At 35.8% G+C, this 22,675-nt stretch overlaps 1 protein-coding gene across 1 annotated transcript in view; it reads right to left on the bottom strand.

Annotated features, from left to right (window-relative positions):
* The window catches only part of LOC149580136 (Polynucleotidyl transferase, ribonuclease H-like superfamily protein), a 62,306-nt gene that overhangs the window by 24,757 nt on the left and 14,874 nt on the right, over window positions 1-22,675 (bottom strand). The window contains exons 2-4 of the mRNA XM_089789697.1: window positions 11,538-11,668; window positions 11,221-11,400; window positions 11,014-11,126 (exon numbers count right to left, since the gene is read on the bottom strand). Of these exons, the coding sequence (XP_089645823.1) occupies window positions 11,014-11,126; window positions 11,221-11,400; window positions 11,538-11,668 (424 nt within the window). The remainder of the gene's footprint in view (window positions 1-11,013; window positions 11,127-11,220; window positions 11,401-11,537; window positions 11,669-22,675) is intronic.

Genomic DNA, 22,675 nt, shown 5'->3' with positions numbered 1-22,675 from the left:
AATGGAAGCAATGTGAAAATGAAGAAGTGAAGAAAGGCCCCACTGAGAATCAAAGATAGGCTCAAGCAAGTCAGCTAACTACATAGAAAGAAATGGATTTTAAGATGCAATTTTGACCTTAATCATGAACTCAAATTTCGATTTTGATCCCGAAATGAATCCAGGGTGTTGATTTTAGCTATAGGTGCAAGTAAGTCAAAATAAGAAATTTGAAGTGAGATAGCGAAATGACAAGATTACGAAAGATATGAAAATATGCTCAAGAAGGAAGAAAAGACGAATGCAGCTAGCTGACATGTCCGCAAAAGATGAAGAGAGAGCTTTCTCCATATGCAAGATTAAGCTAAAAATGAACCTAACATGCAAGCTAACATGCAAAATGGTTTACCAACAAGGGACACATAACGTTTAGACTCTTATTTCATCATTGAGCATTTATTAAGGACATCATGAGATCATACAATCATCACTAATATAACTATGAGGATATGAATATGATCTATGTCAAATAGAAATGTGGGAATTTAACCTATGCATCAAAGACAAATAGGTCAAGATGACTATGCAGTTGGATTCCCTAAGTTTAGTATAGCAAGATTACACCTGTATCAAGGCATAAGTGTCGAGATAACCCCTGAGTGCGGTCTTGCAAAATAGTCAAGGATGATACGTTTATAAGTCAAAGTGTCAAATAGGAAAAGCATGAATGCTTTAAACACTATAGACAAATAAAGTATACCCACAAGCAGAAATCAAGAAAACATGCCCCATGCCCCCAGTCCTCTAGTCCATGACATCCTCGAAAGACTATTGGGGAGGGAACATATAGCAAAGAAATCGTCATAGACAGCACACAAAGTAGATAAAAAATCAGTATAGCTCAATTGTTTAAGTGTTTAAGTGCGTGTGTGTCACTCACTTGGCTACTTCTTCAAGACTTGATTCTGATAATGAGAAATATCGCGACACCGGAGACTGTAGGTAAACTATCTGAAAAGTGTTGAAAAACACTTGATTTCAAGTTGGGGGAGTAGTGTTGAAAAACACTATTTTGTGAGTTGCCAAAGAAACCCTAATGCACAAGGAAACCTCAAGTAAGCTAAGTAGTTGCCAGGAAGTGTGTTGCAGATTGTGTGATTAAGACTAATAGACATAGGTGCAAGGGTCTTAAGCAGTGCCTCTTTCCAGGTTTTCACCACTTGCCGGATTTTTTTTTAGGACTTTTTTTTTTTTTTTTGTATTTTTTTTTTTTGGCCTTTTTGAATTTAAAACTTAGCATAGCTCAAATAGCATTGATTGGATTGATGCAACGTGTTCAAGAATTTACAACACCTAAAGCAGTAGAAATCTCATCAGTAGTAGTGTGACAGCAGGCAGACATAGTTAGAACAACTGGTGACTGATGCACAAGAGATTCTTAAGTAAGAGCATCTCTTTAGTAAGATGGCGACAATAGACAGACACTGTTGGAACAATTGGTGACTGACACACAAGAGACTCCTGAAAAGCATCAAGATATGACCCTTTAGACTTGGTAAGTTGTTTTTTGAATAGTGTGAGAACGTATGCATAAGCACAAGTAGCAAACAAAAGTTGAAAAATGCGGGAAGCAAGACACTGTATAGAAACCAGGAATTTCTATTTTTTTGGATTTTTTTCAGCATCATATATGATTTTTTTTTGGGGGGATTTTTGAATGACTTAAGATTATTTGCTCTCAAGCAAGATCACATCAACTTTTCCCGATGTCTACCAAGGTGTAGGATATTATGGATAAGCAAAGATGGAGAGGCAAGAAGTATGAAGTGAGTGAAAGCGATCTTCAAGGACTAACTCCTCAAGAGTACCCAAGCTAGGTAAAGATAGCCATATGAAGCATATTTTGGATAGGCAGTGGAAGCAAGGAGCAAGAGATAGCATGAGCATAAGTTGATGAGCAAGATAGCGTAGAGGCCAATAGCAAGAGCATAATCACGAGACGTCATGAAAGCAAGCAATCCAAAGAGTGAACATGCCAAGAGAGTGTAGTGATCAAGATCAAGGATTCAAGTGGATAGGATAGCGATAAGATAGCAATAGGAATAATGCTAGCTATGAAGGATATGAGCGCACGAGCAATATAGGGTGAGTGATAGATAAGATAGCCAATGCGCTTGGATAGCTCAACAATGTCAAGATCAAAGAGAGAAGAGGGAATGGATGGATTATGGAAGAATTACACATAATGCCTATTTGCCAAGTTTTCATCATGGTACTTATTCAAGGTGCCACAAGAAGTAGTTTTCACCATAGGATGAATTTATTTTTTTTTACTTTTGCTACCAAGGTGCCACAAGAAGTGGTTTTCACCAAGGCACATTTTCATATTTTTCTTTTTTTTTGAATTTTTATCTTTTTTCTTTTTTTTATTTTTTTAGAAAGAAGGCAAGTTTTTTAGATAATACTCCTTGAAAGGATAAACCATGATATGCAAGGATTCAAAATGATATGCTCAAAGATGTTGATAGGGAAAGGAAGATGGAAGAGAAAAATAGAGGATAAGGTTTTATGCAAAGCAAGTGAGGTTGGAAGATAAGAGGAATAGGAAAATGAGGGAAAAGGATAGAAGGTAGAAGGATAGTGAATGGAAGGATTGTGAAAGGGTAGACAAAAAGGAAGGCAAGATCAACGTCAACACACACCTTGAAGGGTGGTGAGAGGATGGAGGAAACATAAATGAAGGAATATGGTGAATGGATAGAAGAGGTGGTTTAGGCACATGGAATGGAAGAATGCGTTTGGAAGAAGATGAAGTGGAAGTCTTTGGAAGCTTGAATGTCAACTTCACTTGTTTCTCAACATTAGACTCTTTCAAAAGAGACTTTGGAATCCATATAGCCGTAGGCTTTTCATTTCTTTTTGATGATTTAGAGAGATTATCTTCAATGATGAATTTTGGAACCCATACTTGTTTTGTAGTTTTCTTCTTAGATATATCTTTTGACTTTATGCCTCTATGTCGATTAGAGGAGACATGGTGATCTTTTTTAGATGGATTCTTGTATTTCTTCTTTTTCTTGTATTGAACATTCAAGTTACTTCCAAAAGACTTGGGACTTGTGGAAGAAGAAGGGGGATATGACTGGTTTAGATGGATAGATGGGTGAAAAGTCATCAATGATGAGTGTCTTTGTTGATCTTGAGGTGTGATGGGAGAGATAGGAGATGGAGGAACATAAGGCCCCAATATGGAAGGGGGTTTTGAAGGCTTTAGCTTAGATGTATAAGGACCAAGGATAGATTTAGAAGATACAAATGAATAGTGAGAAGGGGTATCAACATCTTTAGAGCGAGCAACATAGCCAAGGCCATCAATAGACTTACAAGTAGCTTTGATAGGAGCAGCATCTTTAGTAGGAAAATTTAAAGCTGGGGCATATGTTTGAAGTGGATTTTGAGAAGTGGAGCAAGAGGGAATACTTTGATCTTGACATGTTCCTTTAGATAGTATAGGCATGGAAGGTTTCTCATAATTTTCAGTAAGCTCAAATATAGTGTCATCGTCATACTTAGGAGGTGGAAGGATGACATTTTGAAGGATATAAGCGAGTGGTTGATCTTGATCTTTATCCTTTGGAGAGTCCTCTTGACATGGAGCCACTTCTAAGGACAAGGGGGAATGCGGAGAGAGCAGAGAATTAGCGGAAGCAGGAGAAGAAAGCATAAAGTCGCATGAAGGTTAAGCCTTTTTAGCTTTAGTAGCATGGAAAAGGTTTGCAGCTAAGTGTAGATTATCTTGGTTCTCTTTTAGAGGTAACCCTTGAGGATATGAATAGCTAGTGTGGAAAGCATTAGGTTATTTGTTTGATGGAAGCATGTTGGGAAGCTTTGAAGCTTTAGGAGACACATGAATGTTGGAAGAAGTGGAGGTATCAACGAAACCACTACTAGATGTAGGTTCATCAATATGATCTTGCTCAAGAGAAGTATCATCATCACACGAGTCATTAGAATTATCAACAATCCCATCATCAATAAGATCTTGGACTCTATGTTTCAACTCAATACAATCTAAAGTACTATGCTTATTATTTCAATGATAAGCACAATAGATATACAAAAATGGGTTTCCATATGAGCTAGACTTAGGCAACATGAGGAGCTCATTAGCCAGGAGTATTTGCAAGATGTTATAATAAGAATCTTCCAAGGCAGTAAAAGTTCTATCAAAAGTATGTCTAGAGTCCTTTTGTTGTTTCTCAAGCGAATGGTATACATCCATGTCTTCATCATTGTCTGGTCAAAGATAGGTCCATCATGATAGCTTGGAATAGACTCAAAGGAGATATCACTTTCTTTCTCTCTAAGGAGGTCTTTAGATCTAGAAGATGAAGGCATTTGATGTCTTAGAGTAGAATATGTAGACCTTGAAGAAGATGAACCATGTGTAATTAAAGGTCTTAAGGGAGATTCATTTAAGAATGAAATCTTCTCCTCTAATCTCTTCTCAAGTTTAGACTTCACTTCTATTATAGGCTTAGAGAAATGAAGGTAAGAAAGATCATTTGTCTCTTCTAGTTCTTTGTATTGAGCATATAGATCTTGAAACTCTTTAGTGGCATGAAGGATTTCATGATCATCTAGCTTTGGTTGAGGTTTGGTAGCACAAGGTTTTAATGCCATAGTGGTAGATAGATAATCAAGCATGAAGGAGACTAGAGGATAACTTGATGTCCAAACTAGAGAGGTAGAGTCTTCACTTGTCAAATAGAGAGTAGCAATGAGAAAATGACTTGTCAAACAACGTGTCCAAGAAACTTACGACATGAATGACTCAAGTCAATAGCTAGGCAAGAAGCCCAAATAGCCAAGTAAATATAGTAAGTGGGGTGACAAGTGAACAACTTTCCCAACATAAGAGTGTAGTCAAGAAATCAAGGTAACCATTTCAACAAAAAGATAACTAGCAAGAGTACATAGACCATGAAGATAGAAAGACCAAGAGCACTAAGACCAAAGAGCCACTTTAAGCATGTTCAAGCACTAGAGACATAGAAAAGAAAAATCAAATGATGAGACTCCCCTTAGCAAGCAACACAAGAAAAATGTTAGGACTTCAAGTGTTTTGAGATCAAGTTCATCAGCAATTTTGAGAGACAAACAATAGTCAACAAGTATTTGGCTTGAAAACAGTAGGGGTAATTACATGTCTCAATCAGTTGAACAAGGGACAAAGCAACTTTGCCAACACGCATTTGTGATATCCAGACCACTTTATACCATGCTACCGAGATGTTTGATGTGAAAGAACGTTAACACTAGTCAACACATTCAAAAACAGTAGCCAAACAATCTACTTTAAGGTCACGGTTCATTACACAACAACTTGGCCCATGCTTGATGCTCCTTCGCCTCACACCAAGTGGTTACCCACAAAAGATATTCGCTTTGTCATGGAAGTGCCATAAGCACAACCAAGGGAACACATATAGTGAGTGTAAATCTTGGAGTGATCCGGGTAGTCCACTAGGATCGATCTTTGCACCAAGAAGTTGAGAGACAAAATAGGGTGGATACTAACCTAGGGTGTCTAGATAGGGCTTCTGTTCATAGTATTCCTCTTGTACCCAATTAAGGGACACCCCACCTTGCAATGGGTAACATACCTCGCGGTCACAATAGCACCTTAAGCGTTCTTGCCTAGTGATCTCCTTATGGTCGAAATCCCATAAGCGATCACACTAAGCAAAGACAAACACTATGTCTACCAAAGTTTTGTATCTTTGATAGCCTTGAGTTTATAGTGGGTTCAAAGAGTTGGGTAATTTGCTTGTCCCCACTTCGGTCGTTCCTCTTAGGTTGTCCGAGAGCAAGCCCTCCAAAGGATCCTAACTACCACAAAATGGATTCACTCTCAAGGGTCAAGATTTCTGATTCACCTCAAGGGTGAAGAGCATACTCTCCTACCTCGATTGCTTCCCCCAAACACGCCAAGAAGATTCAATTACTCTCTTGTTTTTGAAATCCAAAGGTGGGTCAAGATTTATGATTCACCGCAAAGGTGAAGAGCATACTCTTCTATCACCAAAGAACCTCAATCACAAGTTTAATGTGCCTAGGAAATGAAACAACTAGTAGATGTCGTACATGAAATAAAAGAAAAAAGCAAGCAATTTTAATTTTTATGCGTTGGGTAGCCCTACAACAAAACATTAGTAACCTTATGCATTTGAAGCTTTGACACGCATTCTTTTTTTTTTTTGCTAGCTTTTTATTTTTTTTGCCTTTGAAATGCATTCCCTACAAAAACCACAAGTTAGAGCGCATGAAGGTAGATAACAAACATGAGAGCTTGACTATGGAATTAAAAAAATTTGACTTTTTTTGTCAATTTTTTATACATGTAAAACAGCTTAGAAAAGGCCATATCCTACGAAACCATCAAAAGTCAAATTTTTGTTTTATACTTTTTTTTTCAAGTATACCAGGAGTTAGTCCTAAAATAGCAGCAAAAAACTATAAAGAAACCTCTATCAGACAGTAACAGACCTATAAAAATCCAGCAAACAGCAAGTACAACCGAGAAACTGATCTAATCACTCAATCAGCAAGCAAATTCCAGCTAGGCGATAGTTTATGCTGGAAGATTGTCGTACGATACTTCTCAGTATACGTGTGCTACAGTTTTCTCTTACGCGATATTTCTAATTAAGTCGGGCGACAGAACTTACAATAATACTAAGGCGATGAAGTACAGTACTGTAATGCGATATACTTCCCAGTATACGTGTGCTACAGTTTTCTCTTACGTGATATTTCTTATTAAGTCAGGCGACAGAACTTACAATAATACTAAGGCGATAAAGTACAGTATTGTAGTGCGATACTTTTTCCAAAATGTATCGTCCAACAGTTATGAGAACTGTCGTATGAAACTAGAAAAATGTCGCTCCAAATCTACGACTGTACCAAAAAAAAAAAATTTGCGGACAGAACGTAGAAAATGCAGAAATGCAGCAAAAAGAAGAGCAAAACTAAGGCGTTCTGCCCCACGGTGGGTGCCAAAAATGTACACTAAGAAAAGTGCACTTCTCTAAACCCTTTTATCCAAAATTTTCCACAGATTGGAAAGCTTGAGATGGCAGCTTAGAGCTCCCTAATCATAGAGTGCAAGAGGCATATAAATGAGCACAAAAGAAGCTCTCAGCTGAGCTTTAGAAACACAGCCCTTGCTAGTAAACCATGAGATGGGAGATTCTTTGAGCAAGAGCAAGAATGTTAGTGTCAAATAACTCTTGTGTATACAATGCAAGAATGAGAGTAACTAAGATGAAATGGACAATGCAACTAAGCTAAGCAAATGAAGGTGTTACATCCATAATAATTAGACTATGTGAGCTAAGCTATTGTAAAAGAACTACATTAACATGTAACTATGTTAAAATGCTATATATGCTAAAATGCCATTGATGAGAAAATGTAGACAAGAAATAGAAGTTCTCCAAAAGCATAAGTCTTCAATCCTACAACATTAAAGTAGCAAAAGAGTGGATGTAAGAATGAGACAAGAAGCAAGAAGCTCTCTACAAGCAAGAAGGTCTTCAAATCCTGAAGACATAATATTAGCCAAAATGAGATCTTGTTTCCCTCTTGGAATGCCTCCTATTTATAGATTTTTTTCAAAGAGTTTGGGGTAGAGTTTAGGACTTACCATGGTGAGATTTAGATGAATTCAAAATCATTTGTATGAAACACTTTGAATAGAATATTCATAGTGGGGAATCCATTAGATTTTATAATTCTAAGTGGGGATCCCACTTTGAATAAAATAGTCATAGCGGAGATCCCATTATGACTATTCAGAATATCAAATTCATATTATATTTTATAATTCAAAGTGTGGATCCCACTTTGAATGAAAAAGTCATAGTGGAGATCCCATTATGATTATCCAGAATATCAAATTCATAGTGCAGAGCCCATTAGAGCTTTATAATTTAAAGTGCGAATTCCACTTTGAATAAAATAGTCATAGTGGAGATCCCATTAGGGATTTTATAATTCAAAGTGGGGATCCCACTTTGAATAAAATAGTCATAGTGGAGATCCCATTAGGGATTTTATAATTCAAAGTGGTGATCCCACTATGAATAAACAATGATATCATGGATCCCACTATGAATAGAATATTCATTTATGGATAGAGGGCCCCTTATCAATATAAATTTGATTTCAAGGATAATGACTCATTTCCTTTTATGCAGAAATTAATATTCATGTGTCATTTGTGAATGGGTTCAATTTAATTGATTTGTTCATAAGAATTGATGAATTTAGCAATTTGATTTTGTAGTGCCAATTTTGGGTGATTATAATTTCCACCCTCTTGCTATAGTGGACCAAAGCAGGATGGATGCCATTAAATGGCGGTACCTTCATGGGCAAGACTTCACATACCTCTAACCTCTTGCCATAAAGATCCTATCCCAAGTAAGTTTGTAAAATTAACACTTAAAGTTAATTTCTTAAACTTCAAGTTAACATTCACAATTCCTAAAATTTATCTTGATTGTTGTATTGATATTCTTTTAATTTATCTCTAGGTTGCCAGATCTTCTACACTTGAGTGGAATTGGAGTACTTGGTCCTTTATCCACTCAGTCAAATGCAACCAGTTAGCGGCAAAAAAGTAGAAGACCTTGTGTTCATTCACAACAATTTGCACTTGTTGTCACGAAAGGAACCTAAGTACAAGAAGGGGTCCAAAATGCTTTGGGATGTAGCACCTGAAACTCTTGCTTTAGATATGACCATTTGGGATATTGCTAGATCCACTTTGGTTGATGTGGATGATGAGTTCACAATCCTTTCTAGTTCTAGTGGAGCTAGTTTGGGTTCCTTTGGTGATGTAGATACGACACTTACAATTCATTAGTACCCCTCTGATGCAGATTTTCTTGAAAATCCATTTGATGATTGAAATCGAAAGCTTTAATTTTGACTCGAATTTTTTATGAGTGAATCATGTTACAAACTTTAAGTTTAATTATCTATATTTTGAATTTTCATAATTTCATTTTGTAATTCAGGAATTCAATGTGAATGTGTTGAGTTTCTTTATAATCCTGAAAATAGATCAATTATCAAGTGCACTAGATTCATAGATGCATACTAGAATCATAGATTCATACTATGAAATGATTTAGTTTTATAAATATGTATATTTCACTTATTTTTTTGTATATATATATATATATATATATATATATATATATATATATACGAATCATAATTGGGAAAAAAAAAACCCAAATCCACAAATCCAATACACCTGTCCAAATCAGATTTGTTTCATGAATTGGCAACTAAGACAAAAACTTGACAATTTGAAAAACTAGAAATAAATCAATAGTCTATGAAAGAACTAAAGAAAATGGTTGAAATGCATAACTTAAAGACTTCTTGCAAGGTATTTGCAGCTCCACAACCGATCTCCTTCGAATCTAAGCATTTTACTTCAAACTAGCAACTATGAGAGAGCAAAATAGAGAACAAATGTGAGAGCGCATGAACTTGCATCATTAACAAAAGGGGAGGGTTTAGAGCTAAAAAACATATAAAATTGCTATTGAGCCCATCATTTTTCATTTTTGCCTCTTGGTTTGCCACGGATTCGTGTAGATTCACGGTGGATCCTCGAACTGCAGCTTGGATCCATGAGGACCCTACCCGGATCCAACCTATATGGCACGAATCCAGCAACTAAGGAATAGTAAAATAGAAAAGAGAAGTCTACAATTTGATGAGTGTAAAGCATATATGAAGAAGAGGAATGTGGAATATATAATGAGAGGATTAAAAAAGAAATATATATTCAGATTGATAGTCTGATTTATATATATAAGTGGATGTAAGTGTAATAAAAGAAAAGAAAAATAAAAAGGTCATATTTCTATTGAAGACAATATATAGAAGGATATTTGCAGATGTGAATGTGAATTTAATGAAAATATAAATATCAGTTTGAAGAGAAGAATTTGTAACATAAAAGTATCCGTTGTAAATTGAGAAACCAACATTGACAAAGTGGAAAAGAAGTTTGTGTGCAATGGGTTGGTGTTCACAAAGACAGCAGTGGCTTGGTAATTCCAGTAGGTCGGAGTCTACGAAATATGGGAGTTGGAGCTTCCAGTGAGACGGTGCTCATAAACAAAGGGGTTGGAGCCTCTAATAGGTTGGAGCCTACAAATCATTGTAAAAGAACAAGTTTATATTAAAGCAATTATTTTCCTGTGGTTTTCTCCCACATTGGGTTTTCACGTAAATCTTGTGTTGCTGTGTTCATGTGCATGATTGTTCATTTCAGCATTTGAAGTTAATTGTTTGGATTAGTATTGCAGAAGTTTTTATTATACTAATTCACCCCCACACACACCCCTGTATAATCGTGTGCTTTTCAGGGACATGTCGCTGTGAAGCACTGGACTAAAGTAATCAATGAACTTCATCTACCATTACTTGATGTATCTTGTTACATTCTATGTATATTGCACTTAATAGTCTAACAGATTGCAGCGAACGATATCTCTGTACACACCCTTTTAATGTAAATAAGTATTCATTTTGTAGATGGTCAATGCATCATTTTGTGTTTGTGATTCTTTTTTTTTTTTTTTGACAAGATTTTTACAAGAAAATATTGCCAAATCACTTCAATGTATTTTGTGTTTATCCAATAGAGACTATGTAATTATAACCTTTGATGTGTCCCGAAATTTCGGTTTCTTATAGAACTTATCAATCTATTTCATAACAATATATATTTTGTACCTAGTGATTAATAGATGCGTGAATATTCTTTGAAATTTGATAAATAAGACAGATAAAATATCCAATCAATTTTAAATCTCTGCTGAATTTGAGTAAAAGAGAAAAATGAGGAAAGTTATTTATCCACCAAAAACAAAAACCACTTTTATATGGATAGAACTTTGTTTCAGGAAGGAAAATATATTATAATGAATGTAGCCTAACCTCTAGAATCAACTGTACTTGGTGATTGTTGGCAGCATTAATTCTCAAACAAGGTCTTGTGCCGAAAATTTTATTGTTCAGGGCTATTGTCTCAATAGAAGATGCTACTCCACCTGCCATAAGAAATACACTAACATCAAATATCAGCTTGCTTTATAAATTATAACCATATACAATCAGCAAAAATAAGAATTCTGAACTCTGCACCTTCAGAGGCTAAGCAAGCATGTCTCCAGTGCTGCATCTGAAATCTAATCCTTTCCATAAAAATGGTATCATTGGTAGACTTATTTTGAGATGATGAAGCTGGATAAGCTACAATCATCCTTGTACTCCCATACTGCTGCTTTAAAGAAGCCTCTTGTGCCCTTGATATATATGAAATGCCTATATAAACAACAAATATAAGATTTAATGGACTTGGGGTTTCTTATATGATATTCCATGTGTAGATTACTCATTGGCACAAATTTAAACTTTAAAAGGCACAAAAGCAAATAAATATGTTTTTGCATTGAGCTCACCTTCATATACACAGGAATTGAAATCAAAACCTTTTTGGGCCATAGAACTTATTAATGATATTTGGCACAAAAAATTGTAAGAAGGCATCCCAACCCTCAACTCATCACGTGGAAACAAATGAAAATTATACCTGCCATAACACAAACATTTAAATCGTGAATTGAACTAACACATGCAAAAAATTGTTTTTTGGAAGAATTGACTATAGTAGATTTTCTTAAGCAGAACAAGAATAAATTCAAATTTGTGATTTAATATTTTCACAATGAATAAACAATAAGCATGGTTATAAAATATACGATAGTCAAGACCACTGGTGAGTTAAAAATAAAAGACAGTAATTTATGACAAGTGTTTTTTCCCTCTAATATCGAATCAAAGGCATACTTGTGAGACACCCTTTGACAGTTAGACATACTATAAAGTGAAGAAAAACAGACAAATCAGGGTCCAACACATATTTGAGTTTCTGCCCAAAGATAACACCTTATACTACCAGCGTTGATGGCAAGGCACAAACAACAAGACCTGTTGAAGATATAGTCTTCCATTGGAAGAAGTTATGCCAGTGAATTTGCTAAACTCATTCCTATCACATTATAATAAATTATTGTTTCTCTATGCTGATTGTGTTAATTTTATACCAGTAATGAAGATGGGCTGAAAAACAAATAAAAAGAATGAACAATAGGACACACAGCAAATACCCTCAGAAAACCTTCCAACTTCAGGGAGAAAAAACTAGCCACAGAAATTTCACTTATATTAAAGAGCAGAAGACTGGTTTACAATTTGCCAAACACTAGGCCGAACTGAAGCATTTAATGATAGTAACTCTCCAGATATGAACATTTATAACAATAATGAATTCTCATTAATATATGAACTTGGCTTGACCCTTCATTGTCTTGACTAGAGGAGGGAAAAATAACTCCTGCCACTGTAACATCAACACTCCCTCTTAGCTAGGGAGGTATCTTTCCAAATATTCAATGTCATGGAGTCTTGCAACATGACACCCACAATGGCTACACGCATTTGCGAAACAAAAAGATGATCACGGAATCTCTCAATATGACATGACACCCACAATTGCTACACTCATTTGTGAAACATAAGTTTAGCACGGAATCTCTCAACGTGATAACCCATGGAGTCACTTAACATGACACTCACAATGGCTACACCCATTTGTGAAACAAAAAGATTATCACAGAGTCTCTCAACATGATAATGTCATGGAGTCACTCAACATGACACCCACAATGGCTACACTCATTTGTAAAACAAAAAGTTTATCACAGAATCTCTCAACATGATAATGTCATGGAGTCCGTCAACATAACAGTCACAATAGCTACACCCATTTGTGAAACAAAAAGTTTGTCACAAAATCTCTCAACATGATAATGTTCTGGATTCACAGCCACCACTGGGGATGTATGAAAGCGGGAGAAAGAAGACTCTCCTCAATCTATCTGCTGCTCCCTCATCCATTTTAGCTTTATTTAGTACCCAGTTAAGCAAGTATTTGGCTGGACCATCCTTTGTTTCTGTGTTGTTGTGGTGGTGAGATAGTGGATGAGATGGCAAGAGATTGCCTAGATAGATTGAAATGTTAGAAGCCAACATGACACTCACAATAGCTAAACCCATTTGGGAAACAAAATGTTTAACATGGAATCTCTCAACTAGTGTCATGAAGTCACTCAACATGACACCCACAATGGCTACACCCATTTGTGGAAAAGAGTTTATCATGAAATCTCTCAACATAATAACATCGTGAAGTCACTCAATATGTCATCCACTATGGCTACTCCCATGTGTGGAAAGAAACATATGCATAAGTACTCATCATGGAGTCACCCAATGTGATGTCATCATGGAGTCTCTCAACATTATGTCCACCATGTGTACTCACATGAGTACAAAGAGAAACATCTCTCAAAGGGCTTTCAACTCAAATTTCTCCATGTCAGGGAAATATGCATTTTAGCAAGCAGCAAGGATCACTGATGTTGAGACTTCTCAACAAGGGCAGCATTCTCCACAACACCAAGCTTGTCTCGAAAATGTGCAAATTTTACTCTGGAGAGTTTCTTGTTGAGAATAGTTGTTGTCTGTTCATCAATGCAAATATACTTGAGTTGGATTGGTTCCCTTAGCACCATATCTCTGATGAAATGATCTTTGACCTCTGTATGTTTTGTTCTATCATGGAACACTAGACTAACAGAGAGCTTCACAAAGCTTTTATTACAACAATGAATCAATGTTTAACCAAACAATCCTGCAAGAAGCTTTCAAAGCCATACTGCTTCTTGAGCTACTACACATGTTACGATGTATTTAGCTTCTGCAATGCTTTGTGTCATAGAGGTTTGCTTCCTACTACACCAAGAAATCATTTCAGACTCCAAGCTGAAGCAACATCCAGATGTTCTCTTTCTATTAGTTAGACTCTGGGCCCAACTGGAATCAGGAAAACCTTGTAACTTTAGAACTTCAGAAGGTGTATATCTCAAGCAATATTCCACTAAGCCACACAAGTATCTCAAGATATGCTTTGCAGCAACTAGATGATGTTCACCGGATAGCAAATTTTGGTCTAGTATTGACTAGATACATCATCAATCCAATCAATTCTCTGTACATGGTAGACTCTACCAAATCTGAGCTAGTTGCAAAATCACTCAACTTCTTCAAGTTTGTTTCCGTAAGTGTATATGTAGACTTGCAATCCATCATCCCAAATCTCTACAAGATACCCATGGTGTATTTTCTCTTGACTATAAATAATCTTTTTGGGTCTTCACCACACTTTCAGTCCTCATTAATAAGCATGTGAATCACTTCTGGATATCATGTCCTTATAGCTATTTATTCATTTGATTTGAACAGAAGGGAATAATTGGAAACTCTTGAAACTTCACAGGGAATATTTGCTACCAGGCAGCCATGATATCATAACAGAGCATAAAGAATGTTATTGTAAACACTTTTCATCTCAATCATCTGCTCAATATTGTTCATAGATACAAAACCATATCCATTTCAATATAAGTGCAAAGAGATAGTGAATACGATATTGGTGCACCTAAAAATGACTAATCGCTCAACACTTAATACAATAACACAAACTGATCATGCTCAAAACTGACTAAAATTGTGCTAGACAATCGCCGAATATATTGAAGAATCCAAGAACAGAAATTATGTTCCTCACCTAGCTTGTTGCTAATCTCTGTAATATCTGCTTAATGAAGCCAAGAGACCCCAACATTTGGAATGTATTAAACTTCCATTATAGCCATATAGAGGGAGGAAGAGGTATACCTTAGACCAAAATTAATCAATCTGCATCAGCAAGACTCACTGCAAGCATTAGCTTCCTACGCACTTTTGACATTCATGGCACAATGTTTTCTATACATCAAATAAGCCTGTGTCTGGCTTCTTGTATTCTCCGGCAACAATAATCAAACACATCGAACCTCCACCAAATGATGTTCATTCAAAGCCACAGCAGCTAACTCCAAACCCACAGAAAAAAAATTAATTCTTAGGCAAATATTAATCCAAGCACCTCATCTAGTGATAAAACTTACGAAAGCTCCATTATATTTCCCCATCCACTATAGACTGTGTTTGATTAAACACATCAACACTTACAATAAACGGCAATCTTTAATTTCAGTCCATTATAAATTATGTCATAAACCGAAGAAAAAAATCAGGACCCACAATAACATTGGCTTGGAAAAAACTAAAAAATAAACAACAAAGAAATATGAAGTGCCAACTATAATATAAAAATCAACAGCAATTGTAAATACTTAAGATGTTAATTCACAGAGTTGTGTAGCAAAAAGTTACAAAATAGGCATCTTAAATGGTGTAACTACAACCAACACAGTAACAAGGCAGCCAATTGCCAGTCATGAGTTAGGCTACCCAACACTTTCAAGCGGTACTTCAACCTGTATTTTGGGAAAATTCAGAAGAGTTATCCTCCTCAAAAACGCTCTAGCCTCTTTATCACTTAACACTTAACTCTCATGTCACATCATCCTATAATTAGAAATCTTGTATATTATCCTACAAGTTCAGCCTCACATCAGTACATGTGTTTAAGTGGCTCACTAACTGCATATATAATGATGCATGATATGACCTTTTCCCTCCCAAGCTTTGGAATTATTTTTTTTATAATCACTTCCCTCTACCTCTATTCCTGCCATTTAAATTCATTATTTGTTTAAGTTAATGTTCTCTGCGTAGAAATTGGGGTTTTATAATCACTTCTGTCTACCATGCTACCTCCACTCCCACCACTTAAATTCATAATTTATTTTTAAGTTTTTGTTGTCTGCACTGAAATTTCTTTGTTTGCAAAAAGGTTTCCATGTGTGGGCTTCATGAGGCATTAAACATCTTTGATGTAACAGCAATCGTATTTTTTTATTTTGTATCAGGGGAGAAGCAGCTCATGATCAACAACCCAATTGAAGATTGCAATCTCTGTTCAAGCATTGTCGGAATCAACATTCAAGAAACTATGATACCTATTGCCTGCTGATTCACGTTTTCTTTACAACGGACAAGCTAGGTAGAAAGGAGGTGGAACCAAGCAATATCATACTCTGGTTCTTCTTAAAGATAGGGAGCAGCCTATTAATACATACACGGAGTCGTCTAAACATGAACTGGTGGATCTGAGAGAATTCATGTTACGTCACAAAATTTTGAAAAAAATAACCAACATCCCTCATACATCTATGGTTGAATCTTAAAGACAGAAAAAAGAGGAATTAGATGTGGTGCCAAATAAAACAAACCATGTCAGCTATAATAAAGAGAAAAGACACTAGACAACAAAAGAATGATAAGAGATCTGGTAATTTAGAGAAGCATTTAGAAGAAGATCACAGGCAGAAAGGCAGTACAGTTAGAAAATACCAACAAAATTCAAATTATGAAAAGTCAACAGCCCTGTGATGGGTTGTTTACCAGGTACCTTGTACAAGAAAGGGTATATAAGAAAGGCAGATTTAAAAAGAAATGACAGCAGCTTAGAATAGAAATCAAATGGAAATTAAGATATAAAATTAAAATTACATGTTTGAATATTGATTGCTAATAAGAGTAATATTTAGATATCCAATTTTAAGAATAATCTTACATTAAATAAATAAATATATATATATATATAGAGAGAGAGAGAGAGGTTATTGTTTGTAAGTAATTCTATAACATCCCCATTAGAGATATTTATCAGCAATTTAAATAGCAGGTTCTCTTAGCAAATCTACTTTGAATTTATTAGAGACATCTTGCAAATAGGAGGGATGGCCAGCCTTCTAAGTTTACGAGAGTTAAGTACAAGCCATTCGTCATCAAATACGCCACCCCAAGATAAAAGAATTGGAGGTCCTACTATACTCATGGGTTAGAAGGCAAATGAGTGTTGTTGGGCTTGTTGGGGAAGACAATCTTCACATGTCTTATCATGCATGCCACCCCAAAAAGGATGGATTCAACCCACTACCATAGTAGTGGGTTGAGAGACAAATGAATACTCTTGCACTTGATCAAGGAGGACGCTCAACCTCCAAGGTGGATTGAGGGATGAAGTGAACTTGGAATCCTGTAAGGGCCGAGGAATGATGATAATCAGGGATCCACTCATCTCCCTCGGCTTTAGGGTCTTCTCAACTACGCCACCCCAAGATAGATGGACAAAGAGTCCAACGAGCACTATATAGTGATGACCATCCTTGAAATTGCAGTTCACAAACATTTTCAACAAATTACTAATATTGTTGACCATAGGAATCTGAATATACCTTGGAATAAATATTAATGATACTAAGATATTTTGATTTACATAAGAATGATGCTTATATGAATTTATATGTTATCTTGGATTTTTGATATTTAATGTTAATACTTTGTAAATTTAGATGTTATAATGTATTCTTGATGATTTCCGATAACAATCACTATTAATTAATATTGCTTGTAGGGTCTAAATCAAGATTATCTTATATTGTACATTAGAATTGATAATTATTACGAAGTAATTGGTAAAATGCTTGCTTGTTATTAACAGAGACCAAAAGGTCATTATATACAAAATAATAAAACGATTTTACCTTAGGAAATGATCATAAAGAATAGAAACATTCTATTCTAACTGAGAAAGCTAAAAAAGCTACAGCTTAATAAAGCTAACTAGATATTTACAATAGATTACCATTAACTAATAATAGGCAATTATCTATTATTGTAATACCCTCCCTTAATGGTTGATATATCTAGAACACCAAGTTGTCCTCTGAATTTGACAAACTTGTTAGGACCAAGACGCTTGGTGATAATGTCTGCAGTCTAATCTGTGGTAGGAACATACTGCAAGTCTATCGTCCCGTCTTCAACCAGCTAACATATGTAGTGACAGTGAACATCCACATGCTTGGTTCATTCATGGAAGACTAGATTTCAAGCTAACTTGGTAATGCCTCCCTTATCAACAAATCGAGTAGTCGGTCCTACTGGTGACATCTGCATATCCCCAAGCATTCGATGAAGCCAAACAACTTCACATCCTACCTTGTCAGTCCCTCTGTATTCAGGCTCTGTAGATGAGAGAGAAACTGCGTGTTGCTTCTTACTGGTCCATGTGACTGCACCGGATCCCAAACTAAACACATCCAGAAGTTGACTTTTTATCATCAACAAAGCCTACCCAATTTGAATCTATGAACCCACTGAGTTTAGGATTATAACTTCAAGAGTACATAAGTCCATAATCTGAAGTGCCCTTCACATAACGAAACACACACTTTGTTGCCATCCAATGATTAACCTTAAGAGTTGTCATAAAACGTGAGATATAGCTAACTGAGAAACTAACATCAGGCCTAGTAGTAGAGAGGTAGATGAGGCTGCCTACTAGTTGCCTGTATGTAAGTATCATCAACGGAAGGAGAATCAGACTTTGTGGATAACTTGAGACCTTTCTCCATAGGTGTAGATGCAAGCTTGCAATCTTGCATATGGAATTTTTCCAACAGAGCCCTGGCATATTTGGACTAAGAGATGAATATACCAAAAAATTGTTGTCAAACCTCAACACCTAGGCAATAATGCATAAGCCCAAGGTTAGTCATATCAAAAGATTGGCATAAATTATGTTTGATTCCCTGAATCAAGGATGCCAAACTGCTAGTAATGATCAAATCATCCACATAAATAACCAAAAGGATGATGTCACGATCAATAGTCTTGATGTACAAATTTGAGTCTGAAGAACTCCTCTTGAAGCCTTGATCAATGAGGTACTTATCATTTTTTATGTACCATGCTCAAGGGGGCTGCTTCAAGCCATAGAGAGCTTTTACCAATCTGAGAACCTAATGGTCTTTACCAGCAACCTTGAAACTAGGAGGCTATGTCACGTAGACCTCTTCACGGAGATCACCATTCAGGAAAGCACTCTTGACGTCCATCTGACGGACCTTCCAGCCAAATTGTGCTGCCATGGCTAGGACTAATCTAGTGGTGCTCATTTTTTTAGTAGGAGCAAAGGTCTTCTCATAATCAATGCCCTAACGCTAAGAAAAGCCCTTCGCAACTAAACGAGCTTTGTATTTAGCCAAAGTACCATCCAATTTGTATTTGATTTTGTAAACCCATTTGCAGCCAATGGGTTTCTTCCCTGGTGGAAGATTAGTATGGACCCATGTGTTATTCTTCAACAGGCTCTGGTGTTCAAATGTCATAGCCTGTTCCCACTCTAGAATTCCTTTAGCCTCGAAATATGTTTGAGGTTCAAACACACTGTGAATGTTGGCCATGAGAGCAAGGTTAGCAGACTATGTAGGCTTGCTCTTTTTCCGAGAAGTTCTCCCATCAACGAGCTCATCATCACGAAGATTAGAGTCTTAGCCCACCACTTAGGCCAGAGAGGAGAATGACCAACATTAGTATCCGGAGATGCTTGGTGATGAAGTTCCTCATTAGAAGAATTTAGATCAAACTCAAGCGAACCATCTACAAATTGAGGTGATACTGCAAGAGAAGTTGGAGGTGTTTGTACAAGGATCACTGGTATAACTAGAGTTACAGGAGCTAATGGAGCCCTGTAACAAACGGATTTTCATAACAAAATAAAGAATTAATATTTGGTTTCACATAGAAATGAAAGGGTTTTCTTCAACTAACTCTCGAAACAAAACGTCTTAAATCCTTTTAATGAGACATTAACTGATTAAACTACTAATGATTAACTAAGATAACCATTCAACTAAAATAACTGAAATAACGATTAACTGAACTAACTGAAACAACGATTAACTGAAGTAAGTGAAATAACGATTTCCTATCTTTCCTTGCATATAGTAAAGTAAATACATGATCAGTTACAAGAGGAATATAAAGGCATTTCAGGAATGGAAAGAAGAAACATACAAGAAGTAACTAGTTAGTCTTTAACTAGTTGTGCAAGCCTTGGCTTTCCGTAAGAGGAGAAGCATTAACTTAGGATTAACCTCCCAAGATCAGACCATATCCATCCCCACACAATCTCGGGGCTTGGGGTACTACTAGTCCAACCACCTAAGCATTTCTGGTGTTTAGAATGTCTACACAATTATGGACGAACATGTCTAAATAATTGGCACTACTGACATCAAGTGATTTTATGAAGGTAAACATGCCTTTAACGACCTTGGCCAAGGTTTTTGTATGGGTTTTATTACCCGATCACCACCACTCGACTTGACAACAGGAGAACAATAAATATGAACATGCATAAGCTATTTAATGATTTTCCTTTTAAAATAATATAAAATTGTTATGTCATTTTTTATTTTGTTGCCATGTTATTACAGATTTCTTTATCACCTCTTCCTTGGCCATACAATCGGGTGAGTCCCAAATGTTTAAATCTCGAAGTAAACGAACTCATTCTGCTGACCCTCAACTAGTGTATGAATATTACATGTTTCAGTATATCACAGCTTTTATGACTTGAGAAAATAATCATAAGACTTGCAAAAGTACAATTCAATTCTAACTTACAGTAGTAAAATAAAGATGTTTAGACTTATCATGAACAATTGGTCTCGACTCAATACGAAAAGATTAGTCTCATTGATAATACAGTACAGATTTCTCATGGACATAGTTCCTTCTGCTATAATTTTGAATGCAAAAAAAAATGAATGAAGATGTATCACTCGAAAAGGAAATGACCACTTACCCTGGTTTGATTTAATGGAAACGTGAGCCTTGGCTTGATGTTAAACAGTCAGTTCCCTCACGGAAGCAATCTGTATGCAATTTCTAAAATATTTCTGATTCCCAACCTTCAACAAGGAGGTAGAACATGAAGTAATAACGTGGAAAAATATGCAGAAGTAAATTGTGTGGAGACAATATTCATCTGTCTGCCTTCTCTCGACTTTCAAATATATATAAGCATTTGATATATCAAAGGCTTCCAAGAAGCCGTAACTCTTAAAGAAAAAGACTTGCCTTCTTGAACACTGATATAATATGCCAAGTGTACATTTCGGTTTCTAGTAAAAAATTGAATAAGTATGGAAAAGAACTTGAAAATTATAAATCAAGAATAATTTATAACATATTTATCTACTTGCATATAGATGTATTTTATAAGATGGCATCATATTATATGTTTTATCTAAGGTCGTATCTTTTATTATGTATATCTAAATATATGCTTCATTTGGAAGATTATTTTATCTTCTTGTACATGTATTTAAATGTACACATTAATTAGATAGAATCTTGTATAAAAATAATACTATGGTGTCACCTTTATTTCTATATCTATGTGCACGTACATAAATATGTATTATAATGAAATGATGGAAATGTCAACCATAGACCGTTAAAGGTGTGTATTTTAATTAAGTTAAAATTATTAATGTTTTTAATATTTATCTACTAGCTCGTGCATGTCCAAATGATTGTACCCTATTATATAAGTCGCTAGGTACTTACCAAGATAGTTAGAGGTCATACTTGTCGACTAGATAAATAGACTAAGATAGTACCCCATTCCGTTGATCCCGTTTAGCAATGCTTCTCCCCTTCGTCTTCTCCTACAATCACCCATGCAACATTTTCCACAATAATAACAAGTTCCATGATAAATCCATAATAACATTTAACGTAGATATTAGCAAGGAATTTAATTATTAACCATAATTCTGAAACCAAGCAACTCTTAACTGCTATCATCATCATATGATAAATAATGGATAACGACAATCATCATTAAACAGTTAGACAAATAATTGACAACAAACATTTTCATAGAATACAACGGTTATATTTAACTACCCTTTTCACATAATTATGAAAGAAAATTCATTCAATTCAATGGCTATAATAAATTTAAATTGGGTCCAAAAATTGGGATGTAACAAGCCCTCCCATCAGGTGGACCTAATGGATGTCGAACTCCCAAATCATGAGCCTTCATAGGCTGGTTTGCTGAATCAGGAACAGGAGAAACAAGCATTAAAGGTCCTCGTTGCTCATCAAAGACTACATCACGACTGTAGATGAGACAAGATGTCTCAACATTAATCAAGCGGTAGGTTTTGTGAAGACTTGTATCCAACAAGCATGAGTTTCTAACTCTTGGCATCAAACTTGGTGTGTGACACATCAGGGATCCAAACAAAAGCAAGGGAGCCAAAAACCTTCAGGTGACTGATTCTGGGCTTGCGATCTGACCAGGTCTCTTCCGGAGTTTTACCTTTGACTGCCATTGTGTGTGACCGGTTCAACAAATAAACTGTAGTTTTAACTGCTTCTGCCCAAAACTTCTTCAGACCATGTATGTGTTCGAGCATGGATCGAGCCATCTCGTTGATTGTCCAATTCTGGCATTCAACTACATTGTTTTGTTGTGGCGTGTGGGGTGTGGTTAACTGGCATTTGATTCCATGTGTATCCAAGAAGCTAGAGAAAACATTAGAACAAAATTCCCCCCAATTGTCTGATCTAAGAGTAATAATAGATTTCCCAAACTCTTTTTCAATTAAAGGTTTAAACTTCTAAAATACAAGAAATGCATCTGATTTCTTTTTAAGGA

The sequence above is a fragment of the Cupressus sempervirens genome, chromosome 1, assembly GCF_028749045.1.
Source record: "Cupressus sempervirens isolate cs-2001-9-10 chromosome 1, ASM2874904v1, whole genome shotgun sequence".
NCBI lineage: Eukaryota > Viridiplantae > Streptophyta > Pinopsida > Cupressales > Cupressaceae > Cupressus > Cupressus sempervirens.
The sequence above is the reverse complement of the archived record's forward strand: the minus strand, read 5'-3'. Positions and strand labels throughout refer to the sequence as shown.